The following is a 14129-nucleotide window of genomic DNA, read 5'->3' as shown; positions in this document are numbered from 1 at the left end:
GGCACAGAAAACAAAAACCTGACCACAGGCACAGAAATCCACCAGAAAGGAGATGGAAATGGAAGCAGCTGCAAAGGAACAGGGGAAGAAAAACATGCAGAGAGCCACAGGCTGGAGATTACCTTCTCCATCTTATTGAAATTCCAGTGCAGCTGCCATTTTGAGGAGCTGCTGCCAACCTGTCACCGGTGCGCAGACGGGAGCGGGGCTGCAGTGCTTGGAGGCAGCGAGGTGCCAGCCCCGAGGGAGGCTGGAAAGCTGAGTACAGAGGCGAGAGGAGGGCGTGTGATCAAATATTCCCTTTACTCCTGGCAGCCTTCATATCTCCTGCTTGCTCGTTTCATGCGTGCTTGCTCCGAGCGCTCTGTGGCAGGTGAGGTGACGCCAGTGCTGCTCACCCTGCTTGTTGCAGCAAGGAGGCAGACGCAAGGGCTCCCAGGGGAGGGATGGTGTTGCTGTGATGGATGCTTAACCCGGGGTGTCCAAGCAGAGGGCTCTACACCCCAAATATGAATTGTTAACAACCAGCTGTCAACACCCAGGCTGCACAGGCAGGGTTATGGGGAAGCGAAGGCAGTGAGGGAACACCACTTCTGTGCAGTTTGCTGAGGAAAGGGAGGGAGCCCTGAAGGGTGCTGAAAGCAAGCACCTGGGGGCTTGGGGCAGACACGAAGGACAGCACTGTTACTGCTGGGACATGGAGCAAGTCTTTGTTTAAACTTCTCGGAGGAAAACAAGATTTCCATGAAGTAACAGGGGTCATAACAGTGCTTGGAAACCGCCAGCAGGTCTTTAAACAGTTCCTACCCTTCCCCAGCGCTTTGTGTCTCAGGATCTCAAACACCGGGGACTCCAGCCCCCTTTGTATTCTGAGATGGATAAAACTTTCCTTACCTAGCAGGGAGGGAAATGGAAGTGGAAAAGAAAGCCTCCAGTCTGGCAAAGTGCTGGAGGGCAGGGGGACTCTCGGTGACTACAGAGCTATTTCAGCAGGAGCGCGGGTTTGCTGGCTTTCATTTTAGACTCAGGGAACTGCTGAATTGCATCGCTCTGTATCTTTTCTATCTATAGCCTGCATTCCTATTTTATCTAGGCTCTTCACTCCTACTCTACCTACATTACTCTAGGTCTACTACTCACAATACTGCTGCTATCCTGCCAAACAGGGTAAGAAACTGGAGCGGGAGAACACAGGTTGCAGGCAGACAGGCAGAGGCACACGGGCTAAACCCGACATTAATTGAGCCAGGCTATAGCTGACAGGGAAAATGGATGGAGAGCTCTGCAGTCAGCACCTGCACGTCTGCACGAGGTGCTGACAAGTTCTTCAGAGCAGAGCCAGGGAGTCTGTCAGCCTGTCTGCCTCTGGGCAACCGAGGGAGAGGAGGAGAGGACAAGCCAGGAGGGGCGAGGAGGATGGGGAGGAAGACATCCTACTGGCACGAGCATGGGATGCCTCTGTTTGGCAACCCCTGGCAGCACAAGGAGCTGGGAGCGGGGCTGGCGATGGTCCCCATCCCGCAGCATATCTGAGGGGTTTCTCCCTAGGAGTGCCTGTACAGGGAATTGCTGAACTCTTTCCTTGCTGCTTGTGCCCCAGTTTACGCCAGCCAGGCACCGGGGTGTCCACACTCAAGGCGATCACCCTGCCCGCCCGCAGCCCTCCCCGACAGAGTTGTTCCCAGCCTCCACACCGTGGGTGCTTGGGAGGCTTTGCTGGGGGGCTGGGGAGCCAAGCACCGATGGCACGGCTCTCGGGGCAGGCCCCACACCTCCCACACAGGCTGCACGGCAGCCGAAAACCGGTTGGGATTTCTCCAGGGGCTGGGAAAACTGCGTTACTGCCAGCCCTGCCTCCTGCCCCTGCAGCAGCTTGCTGCAGACTGGGGGCTCGGCTGGGGCAGCTGCCAGAGCTCCTTTCTCCACCTCCATTTTGTTTATTTAACTCGAGTTTGTTTATTTAACTAACTGGAAGTATTTAACTAAAGTTTGTTTGTTGAACTAAAGTTTACCCAGTGCTCCTGCAGTTTGCCAGAGAGCAGCAGGGCTCCCAGAGCTTCACCCATCTGCAGAATCCCTTTCCCTACCTTCCCTACCGGCACCAGCTAAAACCCCACGGCCCCGCTAACTACGCATGGGCATTTTCAGGGCAGATCTCGGAGGTGCAGCAGGCAGGGGCTCCACAGCCGCCTTTTGAAACAGGACGTGGCTAGTTTAAACTTTTACTGGCCAGTAAACTGGAATTATTTTCTCGGTTGTACTCAGATGATGAAATATTAGCCCGAGTGCTGCTTTTTAGATGGAATTTGTTTTTTCCCCCCGTCACTGAAATTATACACCCAGATAAAGCAGCATTCGTTTAAACTCCAAAGAGGGTAACGTGTGCTGCAAATGGTTGGCAAGTTGGAACCACCAGAATTCAGTGCAGGGGGCTGAGCTGCTCTGCCCAGGCTTGCAGGACTCAAGCAAAGCTCCCCCCAACTTGCACACTAAGTACCGGCCACACTGCTCACCAAGAAGTTATTGCACACTTACTGGCAGGATTCGACGCGCAGCCCGGAGGCATAGAGGAGCGGCAGCTCCAAAGCACCGGCTCCCAGCATCGCTGCTTCCCTCCAACACGAGCAAGGACCCGGTCCTGGGAGGGGGAGGATGGGGTGGAGGGGGGCACGTCCCCACCTGATTGATGCCATGTGGAGCAGATATGATCCCACGCGGCACGCCACCAGCCGCTGCCTAGAAAATGGGATTGGATCTTCAGAAAAAGCTATTAGCCCGTTGTCAGGACCCTCTGATGAGAACTGAGTGGCCAGCGTGGATCGATGCTGCCAGACGCACACTCGCGCCTCACCCCAGCTCCCCGCTGCTTTCTTCAACAGCAAGTGTATTTCAATCACTGCGCCTGAAATTCAGGTATGTTCTACCTGATGTGAGTTAAAGTGTCATTTATCACTAATTACTTTACACGGCACCAGTGTTCAAAGCCTGGACTTCTCGCAACATCAGCCTGGGAGAAAAGGCAGTCATTATGCAAGGCAGACTTGGCTGCCAAGTTGAAATCACTCCTCCATGTATTGGCATTAACAAAAGATAAATAAAAAATTAAGAATGTTATCACTTACCTGGTAAAATAATTGTGCAATGAGGACCAAATGACATAGGCACCTCGTGAAAATGTGAAGTTCAGGACAAATGCTACACTCTTTTTGTAAGTAACGATAATTTTCTTCAATTTCATAAATCCTAGAAGTGTCCTCAGATCTTTCTAATGAAAAAGGCTCAACAGCTGTAGGGTCAGGTCCGAAGGGAGTACATCTCTGCAGCTGGTCACTAGGGATATTGCATTCACTAAGTCTTGTTTCTTAATGTTACTCTTTCCAGTTTGCCCATCAATGCTTTTGTACCTTGCTGTCTGAAAAGTTAATGCAAAGCATTTTGTCCAGAAACTGATGCTGAATGTTACATTTACAGGCTCTTTTCTATTCGTGATGCCTGTGTGGGGCCGGAAGAGCAGAGAACCAAAGTGTTTAGGAACAAGTGGGAAATGGGAAGAAATGTGCTACCAAGTAACCTTGAAAAACCTGAAAGATGCAGACTGCCAATAGGATAAACCACAGACTTTGTTCTTTCGATTTCAGGGAATCGCTGAGGCCCTAGGAAGCTCGTCAGAAGCTGAGACCCACTTGGATGCTGAAGGGCTAAGCCTGTTTGGCTGGCACGTGCTACACGGCAGAGGACGAAAGAAGCAACATTGGGCGTGCGATCCAGGACACAGGAGAAACCGCTGCAACTGCTTAAGCCCCAGCAAATGAACTCAGGGAGGCTTCTGAGCAGATTTACTTCTCTGCGTGGTGCTAAATGGCTGGACAAATAGCTAACGCAAGTGCTTGTGGTGTAACTGTTCGGTCAGATGTGGGATGCTGGCAGAAGCCTGAATTGCCCGAGAGGAAGAGTTAAGCTCCGCTTGTCCGCACGGGCCTCCTCATTCCCAGGGATGTAAGGAGGCAGAAATAAGAACCTTCTGAAGCTGCAGCTAAGTAAATCTGTGATCTTTGCAAGCAGCGCTCCCTGTTTGGGTTTCTTTCCCAAACAGATGGATACTGCGGCATGAAATTGCCAAGATTAAAGGCAGCAGTGGCTTAATACAGGCGACTGGGGAAACGGCTGGGCCATTCAAGGACGGGGATCCAAAGCCTTGGCAAAGACCCTGCTCGGCACTCGCAGAAGGTAAACAGCCTGAGAGCAAAGCAGACGCGTTGCCTTCGCAGCACAGAGGCGCTGGCAAAGCCACAGAGACGGGGGAACAGCCCAATTCGGGGACAGGATGAGCGAGCCATAAATAAATCATGAGCCTCTGACACACGGCCGATTTGTTCTCAGAAAAGCTGGGGCTGGGTGCAGTTCCACCGAGCAGTGTTCGGAACTGGATTCTTAATGGGTTATTAACGTTCAGCCACGCTTATAGTGGTTTAACTTTGAAAACGAGAAGCTGCCATAACCAAAGGCTCTGTCCTCTCCCCGGCTCCTGCCACCGCCCTGCTCTGCTCGTGCAGGCTGGACTTTGCCACAGTGTTCGGCAGATCGCCTCCGAGCATATTAAATTATTGAAAATTATTGCAACCGAGCAGCAGCAGCAGGATTGTCTTTAGAGACAGACCATGGCATCAATCACAGCTCAAAGCCCTCCGGGAGGAGCACTGGCTTGAGCAACCCAACACGCCAGGTTCGGAATGACGAAGGACCTCTCCCTATCGCAACATACAGAGAGGGATACTCAAGGCATCTCATGACAAACCAAGTGCCAGTGTAACTCAGGCTGTGGTATTCAGAGTGCTCGCCTGCTCTAACATCGGTACGTGCATCGCCTAGGTAAGACGTGCGGGCCGGCTGTAGCCTCGAGATGCTCCGCGCACTCATATCCATTTCATTTAAGAAAAGGAAGAGCTGCTTTTTCTGGTTTGCCCTACATTTTTTTTTTTTTCCTCAGCGCCATAGTTTCTCTCAGGCAACTGTTAGTTCTCACATAACTATATTAAACGCAGCAAGTGCTCAAAGAGAGCTGAACGCTGGCCTTCCAGCAGCAGCAGTCACTGCCGTTGGCACATGAGCCCAAATACATACAGCTCCTCGCAGTATTGTACCGTTTGTTTACACACAGTCCTTATGGCAGTGTCTCTCTCGGTAGCATCTCCTCAGTGGAAAGCAATTGTTTTCTCCTCCTCCTTTGCCCAAAACATAAAAGATTGATGCTTCTAATTACAGTGCTGCAGCTGCCTCATAACCTGATTTCAGGAGATGCAGCTAAGGGAAACCTCGGAGGAACATGCGCTGCGTTCATCAATAGCTACGCTGAGACCAAGCTGCCCCGGGACAGATCCTTCACAGCAGTCCTTTTCATCGGAGTTCAGCGCTTCGAGGTGAACAGGCATCACATACCACCGTTTGGAAATCCTGGACATTTTAAAAGGAGGCACAAGAAAATCTGCCAACAACCAGAGCCGAACTGGAGATAGGAACGGCGTGAAGGAGGTCACGTATTTTGACACTCACCTACCGGTATAGGATTTAAACGTGCCTGCTATCAAAAACCCATGCACCGGGCAGCCCCCAGGGCAGCTTGGTTAGACTGAAGTATCACTTACAGATCAATCTTCTCCTTAAGTAAACACCGGTGCAGGATAAACAGCATTAGAAGATGCAATCGCAGCATTGCCGGCTTCAGGCTGGACTTCCAGCTGCTCGCAGCAAGGTTAAGCCTGGAGATTAATTAACCCGAGAGGATATCCCTTACAGGAGGTTTAAGGCTACGGTGCTGGGAAAGGGAAGTAGTGTTGGCTTTTTGCCACTCTGCAGGAAGACCCGCAAGCTGCAGCACAGCTCAGCAAGGGATGTAAACCCATCGGGAAGATGAAAATAAGCTTTACCCCAAAGCGCCGAACATCGCACAAGGTGGGTGGTTTGCAAGCGCGGACCCTCTTGTCATCATCAGGCACTCCTTGGTGTGGATCGCCATCATCCTCACCTGCGCCGGGCGAGGAGCGAGGCTGCTCCAAAACTCCGGCTGCGGGCTGCAGGGATGGGGCAGAGCACCCGCCGCCCCGGCTGTCGGCAGAGCAGGCAGGGGCGCCGGGCACCAAGCCGAAGGCGAAGGTCGCTAAGGTCGCCGTCTCCGTAATGGCAAGGGATAAAGAGTGCAAAATGAGATTTTAGTTTTGTAACATTAATTTTTTTTTATTAAGAAGACAGATATTTTATAGTACTTCTTTCCTTTGTAAAAATGGTATACATGAACCAATACAAAATGTGAATGGGAACAGATGGATATGTATTTTCTTACATTGCAACATCTTCCATGGACACCTTAAAACAGAACTGGCCTAAGGGGAAAAAAATAAAAAGGCCGAGTGAATAAAGAACAAGGTTGTTTATCATCAGTTCCGCGTCCTTCATTTGTAATACTCCTTTAAACAAGGTTGTTCTTTCTTCACGCTTCAAAATCCTAATGATCTAAAGCTGTACAAAGTAATACTCAACAATACATTTCAAACAGTGCACTGTATACTGAAGAAAAAATACATAAACCAATATACAACTAAAACTTGTAATTTCCTGTTTTTTAGCCTGTTTTTTTTTCTTTTTTTTTTTTTTTTTTTTTTTTTTCCTCTCCAATGTGTGGGGCCGAAATTTTGCAATCTACCTGAGACGGAAAACACCAGTCAAAACACATGAACCTGAGACATGTCAACATTGTAAGTCAAAGTTACATCGGTAACACTGCACTACGGTACACTTCCAAAACAAAGATGGGCTGCTCAAAACCAGGATGCCAATCCCGTGACCAATGACGGGTAGAAAAGCCTCCCCCCCGAACTCCAGCATGCTGACTGCTTCTCACCATGATGTGGTTTGGCAATGGTGCTGAAGGCTCAGAAAAGAGCTGTGCTCGACAAAATTTGCTAGGGGGAAAAAAAAAAAAAAGGGTATTTCTGCGAGGTTCTTCTCGTGAAAAGGGGAAAGACGGAATACTGCTGGAGGATGGACTCGCTCTCTGCCGTCAGGCCATCCCGTTCCCATAGGACTCCCGCATTGTAATGGTTCTGCCAAAAACAACAATTAAAAAACCCCAAACAACAACAGAAAACAACGCATGAAAACACTCCCCCTGAAACCCCTAAAAAAATAAACCAAAAGCAAACCTGACGCTAAGATTAATGCTTCCCTTAAATAAATCAGCATACATTTTCCACAAAAACACAGTAAAAAAAAGTATCACTTGAAATCCAAGATTACTCACCAAAAAAAAAAATTCAGCATATATAATTTTAATACCGTCTTCTCATTGCGGTCTGCTACCTGTCGCTTACGATTCTAATTTACCTAGATTCTCCTTTTCACCTATGGCTTTATAAGTCAGTTAGCACTGTTGTTTTAACGCAAACTCCCACGTTTTACTTAGCGGGTACGAAAAAAGGCAGTTTTGCTTGTCGGGCCGCTCTGCAGGCCTGGGGGGGGGTCTGGCCTACCACGTCCCAGGGCTGCAGAAGGAACAGGGAGGACAAAGCGACGCTGGGCGCTCGCAGCCTCCGCGCCCCGGGAGGGCTCTGCCTTCCCTAGCAAAGTGGGGGGTCAGCCCGGCCGCCCAGCGGGACGCAGCGCGCTGCGAGGCACAGGGCAGCAGTCCCTCCCGAGCCGGGGGGGAGCGGTCCCCAGGCAGGCTCAGCATCCCCCCCAGGAGGATACGCCCCAGGTCCGGCTCTTCCCCACGGCCAACGAGCGCCTTTGCCAAGCTCCAGCCTATTTCCTAGTCGCCACCATCGAAAGCACCTGAAGCACGGGCAGCCACAAAGGGGTTCTTGTCGTCGTGTTCATCCAAGCCTTTACAACGATAGAGGGAATGGGACATGGGCACACTGAACTGCAAACTACGAAATCTAAAATGTGCTGGTTCTCCTCCAATGAACTCGAGTTCTGAACGGAAAATGGTGAAGAGAAAAAAGAAAGAGAGACACCTTCAAAGAAATGCGCCTACTCCAAGGGGGCCCGGCAGGCAACTCCAGGAACAGAACAGGAAAGGGGAAACGAAGAGCCACAGAAACCTGAAGGGAACTAACGCACAGAAGCCCCTCTTCTTCCCAGCCTCCCCCCGACCCAAACGAACAGAAATTAAACAAGGCACAGAATCTTCTGCAAATGACTTCACTAAACTAAATCCAAGCTGGACTTGGCCAAAAAAAGAAAACCCAAACAAACTGAGGTGTCAAACAGCAGAGTGTACTTTACGAGGAATATTTTTACACAGCAAATCCCGGACCCTCCCAGCCTCACAACTCTCCGCCCATTTGCCTTTTTATTTTTTTTTTCCTTAAAAAAAAAAAAAAAAAAAAAAGACACAAGCTGGTTGCAACTTCCAATATCACCGTCTCTTTAGCATTTAAATAGGGCCAGCAGTAACCGTCCACAGTTGGACACCTCATAGAAACCAAGGCTGCTCTAGATGAAGTACTCTTTCTTTTCTTCGGAGTTGTTTTGTCCTCCTTCTGCATTGATGATGGCTGTGTCTGCATCGGCCGCATCATCTGCTCCTTTGGCTTCGTGAGTGAAGTATGTACCTGAAAGGGAAGGGGGAGGCGGCGTGACTCGGAGCAGGTCTCCGCAAGGTGCTATGACAGCGAATGCTGGAGCCGCAAGCAGAAAGGGGACGTACAACCCCCACCCCCCCCCCCCCCCCCTCCTGAAAAGAAACAGAGGCTGAATGCAAGGGACTGAGCAGCTGAGATGCTGGTCACCAGCAAGAGTGTGCCACCAACCCAAAGGCGCCGCGACAGGGGCTCTTCCAGTCCTGCCTTGGATAAGCCATCCCCGTCTGTTTTAGTGGGAGCTGGGCTTTTAGCTTCCGCAGACCATGAAAATACCAGTCTGCGGCATGGAAAACCAGTTGCCAGCGACAAGCATGGCTGATGCTGCCCAGTGCCGGAGGTCCCTGCTCTATTGCTGGAAACGCCTGGGGCTGACCACACACTGGGCACCGGCATCCCTGCTCTGGAACGTGACAGTGTGGCACACTCTGCAGTGTCTCGCTCGGGAAAGAAATTAGGTCACAGCTACTTCCCCCTTTCAGAAGCACAAAAATATTGGTAAAATGGTGTTCCACGCGCTTCACTTAAAAGAAACAAATCTTTCACCTCTGCTTTCTCTCTCCCCTAATGTGCTTTAAGGTTTCTCTCCCCTCTTTCTCCTCTCTTCTCAACATTATTCACTCCGGCCCAGCTGCGGTTGTAACGAGCCTCTCATCCTCTGTCAGCTTTTCCACATATACTAAATAAGCCCCAGTTAACATTAAATTCTTTTGTACAAACACACAGACAGGGGAACAGTCATGATTCTGTGTGTGGGTTTCAATTTGCTCTGGAAGCCGCAACAAGTTCCCCAAATGGACCATTTCAGACAACACGGAGATGGTGCGGTACAGAATGTATCGGCTCTGGTCAGCTAGGTTTTGTAGAGGGACTTTGGCATTTGAGGTTTCAGCTGCGTGCCGCCATGCTGGCCGTGCGCGGCGGGGGTGCGCTGAGCTGGCGCCGCTCTGTGCAGCGTACGCGGTAACTGCCCGAAATACCCGGGGATGTAATGGAGGGAGTGGGCGATGGAGCTCTTGATGAAGAGCTCGGTGTGCCCCGTGGTGAACACTGCTGCTCCAGAAAATCAATCTGCCTTGTCTGTCAGGTATCCTGCTGCCCAGGTGCCTCCAGGGGTACCGACACCTGCAAGCCTCAGCAGCGGCACGGTGGGTAAAGCCTGTGCCTGGGGCAAAGCGCCGTCCTCCTGCCTTAAGCCCCAGGTGCACAGAATACGGCTGGGCTGCTCCAGCCTCCCTCCTTTTCCCACCACACAGGGCTTTCAGGAGACATTCTTCCAGAGCAACAAAGGGTTCTCTTGCAACAGACAGGACAACATCACGAGCAAAGGGACACACGTGCCATGTCCTTTCATTTTCCAGTTTTGTTTTTTGTCTTACCTTTATGTCTGGCAAAATATCGCCCTAAAATGATGAGCAGGCAAAGCATTGCAAACACGACCACGGCCACGACGCCACCAACCACTGCATGGTCCACGCTCCGTATTGCCCCTTCCTCACCTGCACGAGAATCTGTTGAGATCAGAAGAGGAATAAGAATTTGGGACTTATTATGATGCTCTCTGAAGGGTCTTGGCTGCAGCTGCTCTGAGGATTGGAAAAGCCACCCTTGTGCTCTCTCGAAAGGAAACAGGGTAAAGCAGGGAGCTATCTAGGCAGATGAGTTCGGGCAGAGGAACTCTGTCCAGAGCTGAACTGATCTGGCCGCTCGACTTGCGAGGTGTTTTCCGCTAGAAGCAGCAGCACTACAACTACGCACGTGGAAGACAGCTGGGAGAGGGAGAGGAGAGATGGAGTTGGTGGTGGGCACGTATTTTGGGAACTTTCCCTAGGATGCTCCCCAAACTTGAAGCTCCCCAGGGGATGGGGGCACAGGCGAGAGCAGTCCAGTACAGGACTATTCATCGTTAGCTTTGGGGGAACACCAAGTGCCCCACTGAAAACATCTCAGCTTCAGCCCGAAGAACTCCTTGACTGAAACCCAACCAACCCAGCATGGGCAATGCGTTTATATAATAATCCTCTCGCCCAGCCTGACAAAGTTACGTCATGGAACACAACCCTTGCTGTTCAACGCAGTCCACGAGGTTCAAAGACACAAAGCAATAATTGTATCGTGCCTCCAATGGCTTTATTTCATTTATTTAACTCCTCACCATACAATTAGTTTTCTTTTAAAAGCGCGTGTCCCTTAGGACGCCGTCACCCGGGAGAAGAATGACTTATTTGGCAGAGGAACAACTCCGAAATGAACCCAGAATGAGCTATGGCCATGTAAAGTGAATGTATAGCAGTGTAAACAGTTTTAATTTAAGAACGCAGCTACATCAACCCTCACTGCAATCCTAATGGCAACTGAGATTTATAACATAGTAAAAAACAATTATTCTCCCGTTGATTAATACATTAACATTTTGGAATAGAAGCTAAACCATTGTCTCTTTTTTTTTTTTTTTTCCTTTTTTTTTTTTTTTTTTTTTTTCAATTGAGTCAAGCGCGACACCTCCATTAAAATGATTTACTGGCCATACCTTACAATTTAAGCACAGCAGCAACAGAAACGGTAAAAACCTTTTAACTTTACATGATTTGTGAAGTCATATGTGAAGGATTTACCATTTAAATCTTTCACTACAAGAAGCACATGGCCTATAAATCTGTCCTGCATGCAGTTGCCCAGACACCTAAGAGAAATGCATTTTACCAGGAAGACTGAGAGTGCAAATGCAAGTCAATTTTTAAGAAAGATTTATCTCCGTCTCCCTCCAAAGAACAGAGCAAATCTCTGAAGCCTCCACCTCTAATAATATTTGAAGTTTATCGATCAAGCGTACAGGTCCCTGACAGCTAAAGGTAATGGTGCTCCTTTGAGCTGAAACCTGATACAAAGCTTTTGAGCTGCAGCCCGGGATTTACGCATTCTATCGATATTTCCAATTCTGCTCCAAGATTAAGGACTGAGGGACATAAGTAAATAACTCGTGACTGAGAGCACCATAAAGCGCCCTTTTAATTAAAACAATTTTTTAAAAAAACCCACAAAACAACCCTTCGAGTAGCTTCCAAGAGCAGGAGCTCCGGCAGACGCAGTGGGATGCTCGGGCTGAACTGGGCTGGCGTGTGCCCTCCCCTCAGCTGCTTACCCGAGGAGCTAACAACCGTGGCCCAAAACAAACCCCCTTGTAAACCAAAGGTGCTCGCTGCCACGTCAACTCAACCCGAGCCATCTGGCTGCAGTAAGAGCGTGCCAGAGAACGCCGAGCGCGTGGGAAAGGGCCCTCCCTCTCTGCACCATCTCCAGCAGGAGCAGACCGCTACCCTGAGCGCTTCCCGGCGTTTGCCGCTTGGCGAGTGGCCCAACATCCCTGTCTACCGGTGGGAAAGGAGCCCACAGAAGCACAGCAGCGTGCCAAACGGACCACCTCGCCAAGGCAAAGACTCTGTTTCTGCCCAGGGTAGCAGCTGGGGAAAAAAATCAGTGATGCTGGGTGTTCCAGGTAGCTACCACTCAAATCCAGCCCTCTCACTGTGGTATTTAGCTCGGCTAATCCGGCCCTGAAGGGCTTACTCTCCGTAAAGCAACCAAACCCGGCTCAGCCGCTGGAGCAGCTGCTTTAGACAAGTTCCACTCCATATTTTAGTTGTTTTTTTTTTTTTTTTTTAAGAAACTGAGCACCCAGTTCCACTCGGCTGCACTAAGGAGGAGACAGCAGCATCCCAGACTGAGAGGATGAATGTCTTGTTGACATCTAGAACAGCTGAGGGGAATAAACACACTGAGTTATGGCTCTATAATGTGCTTCAAGCAGGATTTTGCATCAAGAGGCATTTGTTCTGAATCACCATAAATTAAAGTTCTGGAAAGACGAAACCTGGGTGCACTCGCCCTGGCAGCAGTAGCCTCCGTGCCACAGCACCAAGGCACAGCTGTGGGGCCGGGCTCTGCGACGCTCGGTGCCGTGCCAGAGCCTCAGCCCGACGCATCTGTCACAGGTCCCCTTCGAGCTGCAACTGCACCAGAGCAGGGAGACGGTGTTTCTCCAGGAAGTGACGTTTGCACAAAACGTGGCAAACAGTTGTGGCCGGAACAGTTTGTTAAGTATGACTGTGTCTATTGGGACACGCAGGGCCATTTTTCTTAATTATTTCTGTTAAAAAAGATCTCTGCGAAGTGCAAGTTTGTTTTATTATGTGTGTGACTAAATAGTTAATTTTCGAGCCCACACACTGAGTAGAAATTATGTATCCTCTGAGGATGTCTAGTGGTTGCAAACCATCTAAAATCAAGCTTGTGAGGCAGGTGACAAGGTACTCTTAACGTAAAAAGGTAGTATTTCTTTTAGATTAGCATGTAAGTTTACCCTCTAAACTACTCACAATTTTTAGAGAAAAATAAACTTTTTCTACATTTTGCAAGCCTTTCACCCATTTTTTTAAAATTTGTTTATTTATTTCTTTTTAAACAGGAAAGTGAAAACTGAAAGGCCAGGGACCACGATTCCCACAGCAAAGCCAGTGATGCCTACAGCGCTGCTAACACTGCCTTCCTGCTCCGACTCTCAAATAACTCTCCAGTGAGGGCTCTTCCCTACACAAGCTACTCCAGCGTGACGCCGTTCCTGTTGCTAGCTGTTCCTCCTCCAACATCTCCTCTCCACCTCATGAAACTCCACACGCTCCCGTGTCACTACCCAGTGTCAGCCCAGCTGCACCCTCCCGCACGGAAGGAAAGGCGCGGGCCGCGCCTGACACCCGACAGGCAATTCCGGCACTTCCAGCAATTCCTGACGCTGCTCCAAGCAAATCCAAGCCACCAGCACAAGAGGGTCTATTCCAATTTCTGCCACTCATTATTTCTCCAGCAATTAAAAAAACCCACCAAACAACCTAAACCTGTTAGGGACTACGGAAGAAGGAATAATTCCCCAGATTCATGCCAAGAAAGAGAGACTTGACCTTAAAAACCAGGATCTGTGTTAAAAAGCTGTCTCCAATTCACAAAAGCTATTCCCGCTTCATATCTATGATTAAAAAAGAAATCACAACTTTATTACTGAAGAGGGAACAGATGAGATGGCAGGAACTGACAAAATGCCACATTATTTGCTAATCCTAATATGTTATTCTTCCTTAAGATTTGCTTTTCTCAGCACCAATTCAATTATAGATGCTACAAATCCTTCTGACATTTAATTCCCTCTTGTCAGAGAGTAGTAAATGTATACATGCAGAGCTTTCCCATTAAGATGTTAATATATATTGGAGCACACTGGCCTTTAAATCGAACAGTCAGAAATTTTTCTATTACGGCTTTGTTTCTGGGTTGCTTCTGGGTTTTTTTGCGGGTGTAGTGGAAGGAGGGAGGGAGGAAGGAAAGGCGCAGACATTGCTGCATGTTGCGAACAACATGCACACCTACGTGGCTACTCTGCAGCTACTTGACACCTCAGCTGAACCTAGTTTTGTGGGGTGGTGCTTTGCTCGATACCAAAGC

General features: G+C 49.4%; 1 protein-coding gene across 11 annotated transcripts in view; it reads right to left on the bottom strand.

The window, feature by feature from the left end:
- Nucleotides 1–6204: 6204 nt before the first annotated feature.
- Nucleotides 6205–14129, bottom strand: part of CADM1 (cell adhesion molecule 1) — a 170454-nt gene continuing 162529 nt past the window's right edge. For all 11 annotated transcript variants that reach the window (XM_055728492.1, XM_055728488.1, XM_055728490.1 and 8 more), the window contains 2 exons: nucleotides 10016–10147; nucleotides 6205–8609 (listed from right to left, as the gene is read on the bottom strand). In XM_055728492.1, coding sequence (XP_055584467.1) covers nucleotides 8491–8609; nucleotides 10016–10147 — 251 coding nt within the window. In that variant the 3' untranslated portion in view covers nucleotides 6205–8490. The remainder of the gene's footprint in view (nucleotides 8610–10015; nucleotides 10148–14129) is intronic.

This window comes from Falco cherrug, chromosome 17 (assembly GCF_023634085.1).
Source record: "Falco cherrug isolate bFalChe1 chromosome 17, bFalChe1.pri, whole genome shotgun sequence".
Taxonomy (NCBI): domain Eukaryota; kingdom Metazoa; phylum Chordata; class Aves; order Falconiformes; family Falconidae; genus Falco; species Falco cherrug.
This window is presented reverse-complemented; position numbering and strand designations above follow the sequence as displayed.